This window comes from Urocitellus parryii, chromosome 9 (assembly GCF_045843805.1).
Source record: "Urocitellus parryii isolate mUroPar1 chromosome 9, mUroPar1.hap1, whole genome shotgun sequence".
In the NCBI taxonomy this organism is placed as follows: domain Eukaryota; kingdom Metazoa; phylum Chordata; class Mammalia; order Rodentia; family Sciuridae; genus Urocitellus; species Urocitellus parryii.
Window position 1 is genome coordinate 51685916 of NC_135539.1, and position 18034 is coordinate 51703949.

The 18034-nt window shown below is 32.6% G+C and overlaps 1 protein-coding gene across 1 annotated transcript in view; it reads right to left on the minus strand.

Annotated features, from left to right (window-relative positions):
- Positions 1–283: 283 nt before the first annotated feature.
- Positions 284–18034, minus strand: part of Arhgap12 (Rho GTPase activating protein 12) — a 116422-nt gene continuing 98671 nt past the window's right edge. Inside the window, exons 11-19 of the mRNA XM_026402334.2 lie at positions 12946–13047; positions 12516–12614; positions 9842–9944; positions 7957–8073; positions 6410–6508; positions 4007–4084; positions 3768–3902; positions 3416–3518; positions 284–2478 (exon numbers count right to left, since the gene is read on the minus strand). Coding sequence (XP_026258119.1) covers positions 2304–2478; positions 3416–3518; positions 3768–3902; positions 4007–4084; positions 6410–6508; positions 7957–8073; positions 9842–9944; positions 12516–12614; positions 12946–13047 — 1011 coding nt within the window. The 3' untranslated portion in view covers positions 284–2303. The remainder of the gene's footprint in view (positions 2479–3415; positions 3519–3767; positions 3903–4006; positions 4085–6409; positions 6509–7956; positions 8074–9841; positions 9945–12515; positions 12615–12945; positions 13048–18034) is intronic.

Genomic DNA, 18034 nt, shown 5'->3' on the forward strand with positions numbered 1-18034 from the left:
AAATTTAAATAACTATTTTTCTCCCAACTGGAAATATAAAAGTGCATTTCAATATGCTTTTTATTTCCAAATACTATTTTTATAACATTCTGAAGAAAGTCCTATTAGTAAATGAAATCCCACTGGTAATTTTATTTTTAGCTTTTAATATATTTTCTACTAAAAAAAAATCAAGCTGTCAAGACAAAATATTACTAGATTTGTTATTACAAATACAACTGAGAATTTTTAATTCACAAAGGATGAAAACATAAGACACTGATCTCATTGTACATATAATATCACAATAAAATGATTAGCTATAGACTATTAAAACATTTAAGACTTCACATACACATACATACTCTGAAACAAGAAACAGGACATTTTAACCTTTGATATGTTCATGACCACTGAAGAGAAAGAATATCACAGATCACAGATTTGTATCTAATTGTTTTCCTGATATACAAACAAGATATAAGCCAGTCCTAAAGCACACTGTGTTGTTAATAACATCTGTAAGCAAATATAAACATTCTGACTTGGGAGTTTTTCCTTCCCACCCCAAACGATCTGCCTTGTTACCCATTTAACAAGATCACAAAAACAAATACAATATTTTATCACATGACTCGGGAGAGGTTTTTAGATAGATCATACAAACAATTTTTTTTTTGTTCCTAAGGAAGGCAATCTGTAAATTGTAAATGCAATCCTAGGAAAAAGAATCTTGGTCACAAATCATCCACTTTCAAATAATGGCGACGAAAAATAAAAAGCGTATGTTGGGAAAGGGGATGTGCTGGTATGGTAAGGAATAGAAAGGTATGAAATGAAAAAAATATATTTGCCACAGGAAATATTGGATTCAGTTGATTTTTTAAAAATGAGGTATAGAAGTATGTCAGCAAAAGAAAAAATCCAAAAAATTAAGAACCAAAATGCACACTTCCAATGGAAAAATCTCTAAACCTCTTATAGTTTTCTTTATTAGACATTTCATATACAGCAGTTAATCTAGAAAAATACATTTAAAAAAATTTTCAACAGACCATGCTCCCTGTAACAAAACCTTCCAAACCCTGTTTTATTATACAAATCAATTACATTAGTAATGTAAAAAGAAATTCTCAAATTTAGCAATGTTATTTTCCAACCAAGATACACCTAATTTACACATGAGTTTCCACTATTCAAACTGGAGAGTTAGAATTCTGTAATAAATTTTTATAATGTAGTCTGTACATATTAAATAACCTAAAAGGTTCCTCTTGTAGTGCATTTACCATTTAGCAAGTCTTTTCAGTATTTTTCCAGTACCATTCGCATTACAGTGATCTGCCTGTAAATGTTATTAAAATCTAAAAGTGCACACAGTTATCGTTCCCAAATAATGGTCTACTTATGGAGGAAACCTAATATTCACAGAAAGATTATCTATATCATGATTACAAATGTAGGGTTAGCATGTATTCTGAGACTATACAACACAATTATATACATAAGCTAAAGGACATTAAATCTTTAGCCCATATTTACATCAAATAATGTCTGTTTCCACAGGGTCATACCAAGAATTCAATATGGCACTAGATATAATTAGGATTGTTAGCTACAATTCAGTATGGTGAGGAAGTCCAAAATACCCTGAACTGACTTATGCTAAATGAAACTCCAGTATATCACAGTGTTTTAAGCAATATTAGTGTGCTGCCAAACAAGTAACTAAGATATCCAGTAAGGATGCTGTGCAACACAGGAAAAGACAGCAAGCCTTCATTGAGGGACTATATCTGAGTTAAAATTAATTTTAATATTTAGACTGCCACTGCATGCAGAAACCCTGAAAAAGAAATACACAGGTTTCAAAATGGATATACTTCATTTTGTTTTAAATGCCCAAGAGTGTCTTTAAAATAACTCCCTAGTAAGTATTATTCTACCAAGTGAAGAACTTAAGGTTATGAGAAGAAATTCTACATTATCCAGTTTGAGGGGGAAAAAAAGTAGTTTTTCTTACCAAATTATCCAGTGTATTTGACTGGTTATTTACGTTTTCATTTTTACTAAAATTCAGAGTATTAAATGCAATCAATCAAGATAAAATGAATCCAAAATTACACACAGTTATATCACCTTGCAACAAAGCAGCAAACATGAGGGTCTAACAGGCATCTTCGCTCTGCCACTTCCCTTCTGATCCCTCAAAAAAGTGCAAAATCAAAGAGTCACTGCTTGGTCCAAAAATAAAATACATTGTGTATAAAGATGTGAAATTTGATGGAATCCAGCTTCTATTCCACAGGTTGTCTTCCACAAAATCAACGTCCAAAGATGGAGTTTAATTCTAGAAGAATTAATTCTACAATCTGATTTTGGTAAACAGTATGAACTGCTATATTACCAGTCTCTTTCTCTGGCTTTAACAGAGTGGGACCAAAAACAATTGCTATACTTTGATAGGTCATCCGGTTTTTTTCTCCATTTTCTATAACTCTAAGGGGGAAAAGAAAAGTTGTTAAAATAAAATATGAGGGGAAAATTTCAAACTGTATTACAAACCTAACACTCTGCATTTTAAAAAAGAGAAATAATGCTCACTTTCCTAGGTTGACACACAAACTATTTCACCAAGTAGAATTCAGTGTGAATGTCACATGAAGCTTGTTTTTGGATAACACAGCTGAACTGGATTACATACTGTAACAAACTTCAAGTGTTTGTTCAAATACGATATTTTAATTTTTTTTTTGTTTGCTTTTTGGGTACTAGAGATTTAACCCAGGGGTGCTTTAACCCAGTGAACCATTATCCCAGCCCTTTAAAATTTTTTTTTTTTTTTAAATTTCGAAACAGGGTCTCACTAAGTTGGTCAGTGCCTCACTAAATTGCTGAAGCTGTCCTCAGACTTGCAATCTTCCTGCCTCAGCCTCTCGAGTTGCTAGATTGCAGGTGTGTATGTCACTGTGCCTAGAGCTTTAATTTTGAAATAGGACACAGATGTAAATATGTTATAGTTCAGGCAATAATTTATCTCCTAGGTTGATGGGGAAAAACTTTCACGAGGGCACAGATTAAAACTCAGTTTTATGTTATTTAAAAAAAAATCTGAGATAATTTTAGTATTCTAAAGTTCTTTTTATAAGATGATGATGGCTTTCTTTTAGGGTAATAATAATATACCTCACTTAATAATCAATCTCACCTTCATATTTATTAACTTTAAAATACCTACCATGCACAAAGCATTATATAAATGCTTTAAATGCAGTATCTATTTTAATATAGTCTTCACACCAAATCATTTTACCTATGAGGAGTTACACTAAAAGAATTATCTTTTTCCCAGTTACAAAGAAAGTTATGGCATAGGTATAATCCAATTCTGGGTCGGACCCTGTGTGTGACCCTCCTAACTGTGCAGTTCTCTTACCTTTTGAGGTGTCTAAAAAGAATCTGCATTGTATCTTGATTTGGCTTTGGCAACTGTCTGATCAGGTCCTTAACAGCAGCAACACGATGTCTTGGTTCTTGTTCTGAAAAAGAGATAACATCTAGATATTTTGCAGCAAATTCTTATGAAACTGAAAGCAAGAACCTATTTTGGAAGCTCATATTTGGTAATACACAGTGACATCTGGTGGTCACATTTAAAATTTTTTGAGCAAAACAATAATCCATTAAAAAAAACTCGTTTAAAATATTGTACAAACAGAATGTGGTAGTTTAATCTGTGCAAAAGACTTTCAGAATCTAGAAAGAAACAGTTGAAATTATATACTTACTAATTGCATTAACAAAATCATTAAAATGATTAAATGTAAAAAGAGGTTCTGGTAATTCTCGAAAAAACATTTTGAGTGCTCCAGTGATGACATGAATGTCTTCCCATTTACTATCATTCAAGTCCAATTTCTCATCTAAAAAACAGTAGGAAGAAGACATTTAAAAAAAAATTACTTTAAACCAATTCTAAACATTATGAGTGATGCTTTGGAATATAATATGGAGTATAATCTTTTACCATGATTGACTGCAAATCTCAGCTTCTGGACCACTGCAAGGTTGCCACTCACTCTGTAGATTCCGTCAACATCCAAACCTACGGAATAATACTAATTACTTATGTTTAAAGTACTTACTTGCTGCCAAGAATAAAGATACATGCCTGTAATTCCAACAATTCAGGAGGCTAAGGCAAGAGGATCACAGTTTGAGGACAGCCTCAGCAACTTAGTGAGGCCCGAAGCAACTTAGCAAGACCCTGTCTCAAAAAATAAAAAGGGCTGGGGATGTAGCTCAATGGTAAAGCACCTCTGGGTTCAATCTTCAAATAAATAAAGAATTTGCCTCTTCTAAAGATGCTTGCGTGTCTTTTTTTTTTTTTTTCCCTTTCCCCTCAGATGGGGTCTCACAATGTTGCACAGGCTGCTCTTGAACCTGTGAACTCAAGTGATCCTCCTGTTTCTGCTTCTGGAGTAGGTGGGACTACAGAATACCACCATGGTTGGCTTAAAAATTCTTATTCATTAGCATCAGCTTAAAATCAAATGGACAAATACTCTCTTCCTCTAAATGACTTTTTATAGACTCTGGCAGAGGGAGAAAGATGGTGATTCATTCTGAATTCTGTTTAATAAGCAGCAATAATTCTACTTTGTTTATCATGTAGAATGTGGCTTAGCTCAAAGAAGCATCTCACTAAGCTTCAAATACTAACAAATTAAGATAAAATTTTGCAAACACCTGGGGATAGTTCAAAAAGTAAAGGAAGCCAAATAAAATTAACTCATTCACTTTTTTGCACATGATTATAATGTAAATGCACATACTACAGACCACTCTTCAAAGTGTATGTCATATTAAATGCTTACAATAAACTTAATACAAGCTAATAATGAAACCAATGATTCTACAGAAATAGGTCATTTTGTATAGTTTATTATTTTCTTTAATTTTTTTTGTTTTAATTAGTTATACATTATACATGACAGTAGAATGCATTTATGTACTTTGATATACATGCATATTGCATACTACAGTCCTTCTGTCCTCTCATCCACCATTTGAAATTGTAAATTGTTTTAGCAAATATTCTGTTTGTACTATAGATAGTTACTGAATTTTCATTTTGGTTTAATACGAGAAAGCAGTAGACGCTCTAGTGGGAGCTATTAGGTTTAAGGCTGTATATTGTGTACACTGGGTGCTGATGGTCTCACCAGTAAAGGCAAAGCGCTGGAAACCTTCAGGGTCATCACAGGACTACAAGGTAGAATTTATTCTGCCTTAGATCCACAGTTTTAGATGGGAAAACACACTAACAATATGAAAAAACAAGAGAATAAAGTGTCCCAAACAAACCAAGATGCTGCAACAACAGAAGCCACTGATAACATAGTAGAAGAAATGTCCAAGGAGGAGTTCAGATTGTATATAGTTAAGTTGATATTATTTTTTTATATATGAACAGAATCATTTGAAATTCACAAAATTAACTTGTAGGTATTCATTAAACAATAATGCTATATAACATGTTTAACAAAGCATATTAGCCAATGTGCTACATTCACTTAGTTTAAAATAAAGGCAAGTATGGATTTCACTAAGTAACTTAGGGTCTTGCTAGGTTGCTAAGGATGACCTGTCAAGGCCACTTCTTTACTGGTAAGCTTTCACTACAAAAACTAACTATAATTCAGGGGCTTGTTAAGGATGAGCTGCTTTCAAGTACACCAGTTATTTGATTTATTATAAAGTAATGTGGGGTCTCCCTTGTCATGTTGACAAGAACAGTCAATGAGACAAGGACAAGACAACCAGCAAAAGCTACAAATCAAATTATACAAAGTGTTTTAACTGTACAAAATGTTTCTGATCATATACAGATAAAGTTAATGTGATTATACTATCAACATACTGCAGATTCACATAAAACCAGCATAAATACTATAAATGTTAAAACAAATCAGTTTGTCTTATTTTCAGGAAATGACACAATGTCATTTAGTTACTTCATAGTTGATTTAACAGTTTTTAAATGTCATCTTATTATTATAAAACAGAAGAAACAGTAAATATAATCTCCTCAGATCTTTAACACTGCCACATCATTACTTAGTTTCACAATCACAACCTTCTTCATTTTTAGCAAATGGCAACTCCAAAGAGGCTTCAAAGAATGCCATATACTTAATTAATCTCAACATATTAAACATTCAATAGATGCCTGCAGAGGTCCTAATCTGAAACAGGTGCCAGCATGTAAGTGCTTTGTAAACAAAATGCTTTTCTTAACATCTTAGGACCATAAGGAAAACTTTTGGTTACCTCACTCAAAATCATAAACATCCTAGGGATTTTGATGATGAAACAATGAGTTCATTTGCTTTGTGTGGAAAAAAAAAAAAGAAACTCATTCTCTTACCGTGTTCTTCAACATGTTCAATGCATAACTTCACAAACTTTGGCACTGTGCCATTCTCTCTCTGACACAGATTAGCAAGATTGGATCCAAACACCTGATCTGAAAGAGATTTATTTTTAAGATAAACTCTTGATAAAATTTAGTCCAGGAGATCGCTAAACCATTCAGAGTGCAATGGAACATACCCAGTGTACCCCAAACATCACTTACCAAGACCTGGGCCTTATTTGATATAGACAGGTACCCTGCCTACTTCCTTAATTTCACTTCAAATAATGCTTCTTCACTAAAATTCCATTAACACCACAACCCATTTTTGCCTGAAAGCCTTTATATTTTCTACTCCTTTTGCAGAGAACCAGTCCCCCTACCTCCGCCACCTCCTCCTACTGCAGCTTCCCTATTTATTTGGTTCCTTCTCTTTACTCTTGATCTCAAGCTAAAATATCACCCCTTTATCTAAGATAAATCAATTTCACTCACTTTCTTTTATTATTATGTTAATTTCACAGTATTCATCACCAAATAATTCAAATAATCCTGTCTACCTCACATTTGAGTGTAAGTTCTCTGAGGGTAAGAACTTGTAGTTCTTAAACACCAATAGGTATTCAAAGCACCCAGTCTCATGCCTTTTTAAAATATTCAAATATTTATTAACTATCAAAACATGCATATGCATATCTAACATGTGATTCCAAAAAATACATTTCAAAAGCTGTTTATCTTTTACCCTAATAGCTTAGAAATTCCACATTAGTGCTAAACATTCGGGAAAACAAACAAAATATCTTAAGGGATGAATAACAACCATAAAGTGACAATGGTTTATATTTCTCAATGAAAAGGGCCTGATAAACAAATTAACAGCTCTTTCTATTAACTTACTTGTCAGGCTTTGTTTTTTAAAGGTGTTATGAGAATGGAAGACAAACAACAAAGAAGAGAAGTACTTGTTGTTTTTTTTTTCCCCTCCTACTTTGTTAGTGACTATTTACTCAAAATTTCTAATTTCTGGTCTTCACATTTCAAAACTAAAGCTCTTCAATGTTATGACTTCTAAGTAGGGGCCATGCATTGCAACTGCATTGCTCCTAATAAAAGGTTTCTAAAAATTTAATTTCTCATTTGTGTCTGTTCAATGTTTTAAGGTAAACTTTACATGTATGTTTAAAAAATTAACTTTAATTACTCAAATATTTTTTAATTGTTGCACTTGAAAACTATAAATTAAAGAATGAAAACATTTTTCCTGCTTGGAAATTTTAGTTTTTAATTTGAAATGTCTCATTTTCGAATTTTTTTTTTCCATTTTGGTACTTGGGATTGAACCCAGGGGTGCTTAACCACTGAGTCACACCCCCAGCTCCTTTTTTGTATGTTGTATAGAGACAGGATCCCAATGAGTTGCTGAAACGGCTTTGAACTTGTGACCCTCCTGCCTCGGTCTCCAGAGCTGCTGGGATTACAGGTGTGTGACACCATGCATGGCTCACTTCTGATTTTTACCAACATTCATTATTATAAATATTACTTCCCATACCTACCTTTAATATAACCTTTTTCACGAACAGCTTGCAAAGTGGGGCGTCGTGTAAGAAACTTCTTTAAGTTTTTCTTGGTTTTTTTCTGTTCTGAAGAATCTATGCTAGATACTTTCATGGCTTAAGACAAACAGATATTAAACATTTCATAAGATAACAAATTTCTGAAAATATTTCCACAGAGCATTCAAAACATAACTTCACATGTCAAAAACACAGTACAAATTCAATTATTCTATCTTTTACATAGTTTAAGTAAGTGAAGAATCAAATTAACATAGACCCAATTTTAAGAAAAACTTCTCCTTTTTATCACTAAAAACTGATCTCAAGTGTACTTTCTTTAGTATATGTGCTATAACATCTCTGTTATTCTAATTTATACTTGTTAATTCATAAATAATTCTACTGATCTTTTTTGACTCACTAATAGGTTTGGAAGATGAAATATCTACACACACAAATCCATAAAATATAAGACAAACAAAAATTAGGAATCTGGATAATATACTTTAAGCTAACTCTCATCATGATTATTTGTACTCAAAGAACAAGAGTCCCCAGAAAATGTTCTTCATTACCTTTGGTGCTAATGTATCAGGACAACAAAAATTTGAAAATAATTACATTTGGAGAAAGCTCCCTTTGATTTTCATGAGACACCTCCTTCCCTGCCCCCTCCCCCACCTTTCTTTCCCCTTTTCCTCTCTAGCTTCTATATATACTACCCTTCTTGACCTTTTGGGTTTGGCTTATTTCACCCACTTAACATAATATTCTCAAGTTCCATCTATTTTTCTGCAAATGACATGATTTCATTCTTCTTTATAGCTTCTTTACACAAAACACCATTGTGCATATGCATATGTATGTCACATTTTCTTTACCCCTTCATCTGCTGATGGACACCTAGGCTGATTCCATAGTTTGGCTACTGTGAACCGTGCTGCTATAAGCATGGGTATGCACTGTAGTAGGATGACCTTAATTCTTTAGGATAAATGCTGAGGAGAGGTATAGGTGGGGGTTTTATGGTGACTCCATTCCTAGTCCCTTGAGGAATCTCCATACTGATTTCCATAGTGGTCATGCCAATTTACAATCCCACAAACAGTATAACAGTGTTCTCTTTTCTCCACATCCTCTCCAGTATTTATTATTGTTTATATTCTTGATGACTGTCATTCTGACCTGTGTTGAGATGAAATCTCCATGTAGTTTTGATTTTTAATGACATATTTAATAACATACTTCTCAAGGGTCAGCATTAGAAAGTGCTTTTCTTAAAATTCTGGCTCAAGTTTTGTTCTTTCTGTATGATCTGGAGAAATGAGTGTGTGCACCTGTGTACCAGCACAGACATATCCTAGTCCAGAGATGGCTTCCTGTGTCTAATGGGAATGGAATATGGCATATATCCCATGACTTTGAATTTCCTAAAGTAGAAGATTCTATATGGAATTTTAAAGAGTATACATGTATTTTAAACATGAACGCAGTATCTTTATTTTGTTTACTTTTATGTGGTACTGAGGATCGAACCCAGTGCCTCACACATGGGAGACAAGTACTTTCCTGCTGAGCCACACCCCAGCCACCAAGTAACTACATATTTTTAAGTTAGTAAAGTTCAGCTTCTTAGAAGATTCAACAGAAGCGTACTATAATAAAGTATAACAATATCTTAAATTAATATGATACCATTGAGAGACATACGATGGCAATGAATGAATTAACAAGAAGAAAAAGCATACAGTATCGGAGCTGCCACTACTTAATCTTGAAATGTTTTCTAAATACAAGGTTGCACTCAGCGTTATATAGACATTTATTTAAATAGAATAAGTTCACTCAAACCATTAACAAAATAAGAAAAAGAAAAACTTACAACGAAGTTTTTTAAGATCCTTCTGGTCTTTTTCTTTATCCTGCTTTTCTATTCCTGGTGAATCTGGTACCTCCTCTTCAATTCCTTCATCAGTTTCTACCGCCTATTGGTTAGATGTTTTCCAAACACTTATTACCTCTGATATGACTTAAGTGTAATAACAAATTCTCAGAATGACAAGTAATTGACTTTACTAGTGATTTCAGGAAACCAATTAGTACAGTATGAATAACTTAAGATAGATATTTGATAAATCCTTTAAAGTATCTCCCCCACCCCGAAGTGGCATTAATTTTGATTTCCAAAAGAAAGGGTGGGGGGGACACCAAGAAAATATTGCTGATAACTCACAGGATAAATAGGTATATACTAAAGATGAGGCTATTTGCATATGAATGTCAATAATAGCAGTTAGGAGGAGGACAGGCTAGAATACATGGTGATAAAATATAATGCAGCTATATTCTCTTGACAACAGGTAAGACTTACATTTAGGGATATGATAACCTTATTATCTAAAACACTATGAGACGATAGTATTGTAGCAATGTAAGACTTACACTAATAAACACATAGATATTAGGAAATGAAAGAAAATCTAGAACTGATTTACAGCCTAACCAAGGTAACTTTTACAGGTTAAAAAACTAAATTATCAAAGCTAAAAACTTTCTTTTGCCTCTCATATTGAGGTCTTTATTCCATTGATGTTTACTTTTGTGCACAGGGTAAGAAAGGGTTCCTGCTTCTTCTTAGATATCCATTTGTATCAACACATTTACTAAAAAGCTTATTCTTTCTCACTGTTCTACAGTGCTGGATCTGGCAGGAAGTGTCCATAGGTATGTAGGTCTGTGTCTCGGCTCTTTATTTGTTTTCATAGGTCTGTTTGTTTATCCCTGCCTGGATATGACGGTCTATTAGTTAATATAATTCAATAAAATCTTGATATATGATACAGTGAGTCCTTTTACTTTTTTTCAAGAGTGTCTTGGATGTTTCTTAGCCCTTTGTCTCTTTATGTAAATTTGAGAACAATTTTGTCAAGACCTACCAGAGAAACAACTGGATTTGAATAAGATTCAAACATCTAAAATCTATGAATAAATAAATCATTTGAAAAAATGTTATATGTTGACGTGACTGAATCTTTTAGTCTATGAACTTGATATATTTTTCATTTAATTGGGGTTTTCATCAATGTCTCTCAGTGATAATTCTTCCTGCAGAGTTCTTCCACATCTTTTGCTACATGTAGTTATCAATATCTTTTGACACTTTGGAAACAATATGTATTTTTAAATATTACAGTAAAAAATATTCCTTTCTCTTTACTTGGTGCATTTCTTGATCCCGCAGGCCTCAATGAAGAAATAAACAAAACACCAAGGGCTACAAGGCCTTCAAGGCCGTGCCTACTACACTAGGTTGGCCCCTAATTACATTTTTAAAATATATTGTATACCTTTACTATCACAATATTTATCACATTTTATTATATTAACTTCAGTTACCTGTCTTTAGTATTTTTGTCTTTGACAGTAACCCCCCCCCCAGAAAGGTATGGTATCTGCCTGCATGCTGGTATATTCCCAGTATACAAGGCACTCATACATTTGTTAAATGAATGCATGCACATGCTTTCAAGGGACAGTGAACAGATTACTATGATTACAGCTGAAAATTCACATTGTGTCGTGTAGAAGGCACAACAGAACAGACAAGACTGAGCTTATACTGGTGAATTTTAACGGGATTCACAGGTTTCTGACCAGTAGAGGATTATAAAAATGATACCAGACAGTTTCATTGTTATATGGCACTAAGAATAAAAGATGATATTAAATGTAAAAATTATTTAGAAGGCTATTCTTTTTGTGGTATAAAGATATTAAAACTTGTTTGTCCATGGTTTCAGGAATAAATGGAAAGGAAGGGACAGGATTCAGAAATATCATATAACATTACAAATTGCAAAGGAAGTATTTATATCTAGCTTCATGACTAAAGTGCTAGAAGAGGTAAAAGTTCTATTCTACTTCCCATAAGTATAACTTTTCATTTCTGTCACTAATATATGAACCTTCATGAGGAGCTATGTCTCCATATGATGCAAGGTAAGAATAATTTGAAGATGTACAGCTCCTTTCTTTTCTTACCTAGCATATAGGTTCAAGAGTACAAATTTGAAATTTTTTTGGTTATTATAAAAATAAGAAAACCTGAGAGTACTGAACATCTTCAGAAGGGAAAGGGCTGAAAAACGAAAGAGGTGTTAATAGACAAAAGAGCTAATAAAGAAACGAGTCGTATTCATTTCACAATTTTGTCTTGGATCTCTTTCCATCAAAATTTCCAATTTGTGCAGTCATTGAATAAATACTAATAGTAGGCACTATTTGTTCCTTTTTAAACCCTTTCTTTCTGGATCAATGCCTAAGATAAACATTATTTCAAATACACTGGCAGCAAACATTATATAAATGACAATTTTAAATCACTGACATCACCAGTACCTGGGATTGCTAAAGTGACCATTGTCTTTCCCACCTCTGTCAACATAAACAAAATGTTTTTTCATATATAAACTAGAATCTGGATATGCAATAAGCAATTGTAAAACCAAAAGAAAAACAGTTCTGCAATAAAAATTTTACATAAGTCAATCACATACCTGGTTACTGATAGTACTACTAAGAACTTTAAACCAATCATTAATAACAGCATCATTATCAGACTGAATTAGCAGTTCTGTTCCTTGACGAGTTTTCAGCTTTAGAGAAAAGTGGGGAGAGAAAATTATGGTCAATGCTTTCAACAAATTAAATAAATACATTTAATTCAAAGTTCACAAAACCACCAGTATATCAGTGATAAAAGATAAAAGTACTGGAAAAGACTTGTAATATATAGTCCAAGTCCCAGTAAGTTATATAAGTGAAGCTGAGTTTTGCACCACTTTCCCCCCCTTTAGATTATGGTACAAATTGACTGAACTATGTTTTAACTAGTCATAATGTATGATTATTTCCTCAAATAAGTCAAAAGCAGAATGTCCAATTATTATGGGTGAAATATGACTTATACTAAGAAAAAAATATTACCTCAAATACATTCTTTTTGCTGGATTTATCCTTTGATGCCATCTCAATGGTTGCCCCTCTGAGATCCACCGTGAACTCTGGTTTGGACTGATTACTCCCAAACTTAATTTTAGAAAAAAGGAAAAACCTTTATGTGATACTTATGCATATGTGTGTATTCAAAAAGAATTAAGAGCAACTTTGTTATTAATAAATCAAATAGGAGATTATCATGAATTCTTCTCTTTCTGTATTATAAAATAACAATTCCTGCTTTGAAAAATGTCTAGAAGTATGAACTGGCTCAATTTCCATAATAAAAATGTATATTATAAATAAATAAATAAAATAAAGCCACACTGAAATAGTCATTCATTATAGTGGGAAAATAATATGTTGGTGAGGCTATAAACTAATATACACTTATATGCTAGAGTGATATGAATTGTAACAGCTTCTAAAGAAGAATAATAGATAATACTATTATTTGTGAAATGACAAATAAGTATATACTGGCTCAGCAGTTTAAAATTTATCCTAGACTATATATGGTTATATAAAATAACATGTTGAAAAAGGCAAAAAAATATTCTTATACATGTACAAGAAATACCAGACAGATATCAAGTGCATTTTCCATCTAATAAAAATTTCGATTCTAATTTTTTGCTTTCTAGAGTTATTTCCTTATTGACTATTTATTCTGTCAAAAACTAACAATAATTTATGAAAACTGAAAATCCTAAGCTCCATTTTCTTTTATTCAGTTTTTTGTCAGAAATTATAAACTAAAGCCAGAAGCAATTTAATGAAAACTGTGAAAAGAATGGGAAGATAGCTAATGTGTGTCTGAGAAGAAAAAGAGCTTAGCTATTTATTATATTTGCTAGCTAGATAAGGAAAAGATTAGCAAATAGAAAATGTGTTTTATACTTATTCTGTATCTTGCCATTGTTAACTTACAATTTTGTTTAGTCTGCTAATTAAGAATAAGAATAGAAAATAGCATTCCTGTAATACTGAAAGGTTGGATGTTTTATTCTAATGGCTATTTAATGATAATTTAAAGGTCATGAAGAGTTACTGCAAATATTTCCTATATTTGATATAAGAAATTTCATTTGCTAAAATGTTTCCAAGTCAAATCATAATTGTCGTTGGAATTAGATTTGACCCACCAACCTTGTGATAACTTAATTCACTATGTGAAATACCAATAACTATTTAGTTGCTCCACATTTAAGAAGAGGTAAGGCTTCAACTGTTCCCTTTTGCTTCTTTTCAGCTAGCAGTATGGACTTAAATAATGTATTTGTTTTAATAAAATGTAACAAAATTCAGAATTTAAATGAAATTATTAGTGGAACCATGATAAAAATCAAAATTTTAACTGTTTTCTACAAAGTCATTGCTTTCAAAATCATTTGAAAAACATTTTGCGGATGAGTATATAACTCAGTGGGCAGAGTGCCTGCCTTGCATGTGAGAGGCCCGTGTTTAATCCTCAGTTTTGTAAAAAAACAAAAAAATTTAACCATAAAGTTGTGTAATGAGCACAGAGAACTTCCTGAATAGAAATGACACATCTCAAAAGTTATGAAAATTGAAAATACACTTAAAAATGGCAAATCAATTATTTATTGTCATCATACGCTCTGCAGATGTTCAGCTATAACCTACAATACAAATAACCAACCCACTAAACATAAACACAACGAAAGGACATGGAATGCCAGAAAAATGTGACTGATATGGTTGGCAATATGTTTTGTTTATTATTCTTTTCCAGAATTTAGTCCCATTTTACTATAACCACCTCCCACCTATGTACTCATGGCCAAAAAACAAAAAAAAGAAAGAAAGAAAGGGAGGGGAAAAGAATTATTGTGGCAAGGGGTATGTATGCAACAAGAACACATACAGTGACAGCTGAAACAGGATCTGACTTTACATATGCAACAGCAGGCCGACGCTTGACAGAGTTTTTCCAAGAAGAAAGCAGCGAAAACAAGAACTCAGAAACTGAGCCCTGTTGGCAGAATGACTTGATGGGGAAAGGGAAGAAAATGATGTCATAACAGTGCATAATGGCAAATGGCACACAAGAGAAAAAAGCATAATGGAATCAGAGGGGACAAGAACACAATTCTATAAGCAGACACAGCACAAGCAAAGCTAAAACTTACAAATATTTTTGCAGAAGCACTAGAATTTATCCCAAAGTATTTTCTGACTTTGTTATTGCACAAATTCCTGCTTTATAGGATTTATCTTCAACAGGCATGTCTTAGCCTATATTCACAACAGAATACTTGAGGGGTAACAGAAAAGACTCACATCTGGCCCACCTACCATCTTGCTCAGCAGCCTGCTCAGAAACCCCTGAGCTTCCTCCTCATGACAGGATGAGCAATTTCCCTTGGTCCCCTTCCAAATCATCTCTTGGGAATAAGTAGTCTTACCATCTAGCCTGCCTAATCCTTCCTCTAGGTCAGAGGTGATTTTATCCTTTGTGTGACATGTGGCAAAGTCAAGAGACAGTTTCAGTTCTCACAAGTAAAGGTGAGGTTGTTAGGCATCTATTAAATACCCTATAATACAAAGGACTGCCCCTCAATAACAAAGAATTATCTGGCCCCAAAAGGGAACTATTTTTAGAAATTTGAAAGTGTGTATAAATGAATGTACGAGTGACTACTGATATTTGTGGGATTATTTTTAATTTTTAAGAGATATAATAAGCCATAACTGAAAGGGAGAATATATTCTGTGTTATAACTATTTACTTGCCAGTTTTCCCCACTGCAATATAAGCACTGAAGACAGAGAACATGTTATTTACTTATAAACCCCCAAGTTTAATACAGCACTGAAGACTTTTACGCTTGCTGTCTGAAAAAAAAAAAAAAACCTACATTTCTAAAGTGAAATGACATGAGAAAAAACACATCTATAAACTTATGTTACTGATAAAATGACTAGAGGAGTAACTTCCTATTTTTCAGAAAACTATTCCGAAGGAGAAGGAAAGGTTCTTGGGTAATACAGCATCTGAATAAAATTTATCTTATAAAGTAGAATTGGAGAAAAGAGTTGTGTGTTTCATTTACTCAATTCTAACTATCCATTCTCTGAAAAAAAGCACTGTGTTAAAACATAGAATTTTGAACAATGTGGCTGATTTTACTCAGCATTTCATTATTGAACATGTGTCCCAGAGTGAGCAGAAGATTTGAACCTGCTATTTCTTGAAGTGGATCTCCTAGGCTTGCTTTTTTTTCGGGGTGGGTGGGGGTGGGGAGGGTGGTGGTGTTACCAGGGATTGACTTGACCCCAGGGGCACTTAGCCACTGAGCCACATCCCCAGCTCATTTTATATTTTATTTAGAGACAGGGTCTCACTAAATTGCTTATGGTTTTGCTAAGTTGCTAAGGCTGGCTTTGAACTTGTGATCCTACCCTGAATTGCCGGGATTACAGGAGTGTGCTACCAATGCTTGACTACACTCATATAGTTTTTATTCAAATAATATTACTTGGCTTTTATAGAACATTTGGTTTTCATTCCCTTAATATGTGAGAATGGGTAAAGCAAGGCAGTCTATGAGTTTTAAAAATAATCCAAAAAAAAGAATTGACTATAGAACCTAGTGTTTTACCATATCCTAAGTCTGTTTTGTCTTTATTGAGGCTATAAAAAACAGTGTAGCTGTGTTTTATTTAATTATGTCTACCTGAAATTATATTTTAAATAATATAACAATATTAATAAAATTTCATAAAATATTCTACAATTTCAAAATTGTGTACCTTAGTGAATTTTAAACTTTGTTTCACTATTGCCACATGGTAAAACAGTAACACAACTTTCGAAGATAGATCTTGCAACTTAATCAACATTAATGCTGTTTAGGAGGTCTGAATTATGTAAGGAGTTCTAGAATGAAAACTTAAAATATTTTATTTATGCAAGTGTTCAGAATAAATGATTATGTGCTAGATATTAACTCTGCATCTTTATATTTAAAAAGAAGTTTTCATTATTTAAATCACAACAAACCTGCCTATCTAAAATGATAGGCCTCATTTACCACACTGATCTACACACCATAACTTGCTTTATCTTACACACCATAACTTTCAATCTTTAAATATTAGTAATTATCAAATAAGTGACAATTACACAGTTTTAGGTATTTTGTTTTTACTTATTAATCTCTAATTCTTCATTCCTTTTCTTTCATCCATTTTCTCCACTCAATTTCAAATAAAATTTGAGCCACAGGTAAGAAGAAATAATTACACATTCCTCTAGAAGTGCATTAACAAACAAAAAAGCACCATATGCTTTACTTCAGAAGAAAAAGGAAAAAAGATATAATTATTCATCTACTTTAAGATAAATCAAACCAAAATTTCAATCTTTTAATATGGAAGTATAATGTAGTTCATTTCTACTGTACTGGTCAAATTGAGAGTTAGTAAAGCAAAACAGAAGAAATATTCTAGAATATTCACACTCATGATCAATGTGTATTTTTAGGTTGCCATGTCAGAGTAGCTGAGAACTAGCATGCTCTATGGCATTCATAGTTCAGAACAATGCTATATGGTTGCATTAAAAATGCAAGTGAATTTTACAAATGGATTTCTCTTTTATCACCTTCTGATCTATTGGTCATGTGTCAATTTTAAAGATACTCAGTAATTATATGAAAGTGTTGGTAAGGTAGGATATGAAGCAAACCAAATACATTTAGAATACTTTCATTTTAAATTTTATTTTAACATTTCAAACTCAATTACTAAAAATTTTTAGAAATATTCAGAACATGGACTCTGGAGACAAAATAGCAAAGTTCTAAACCCAAATTGCCCACTAGTTTAAAACCTTAAGCAAGTTACTTATCTTTTGATACCTCATTTTCTCTTCTATGGAGGGACTTAAGAAAAACAAAGCAAAACCAAAACAAAAACAGAGCTGTCCCAGAGTTAAGAGGATAAAATACACAAAATCTTTTCAGGACATGATACACATCAAGCATTCAAAAAATTTTTGCAATTATATGTCACAAATTATTATTTTTAGTATTTGTATTAACAATGAACT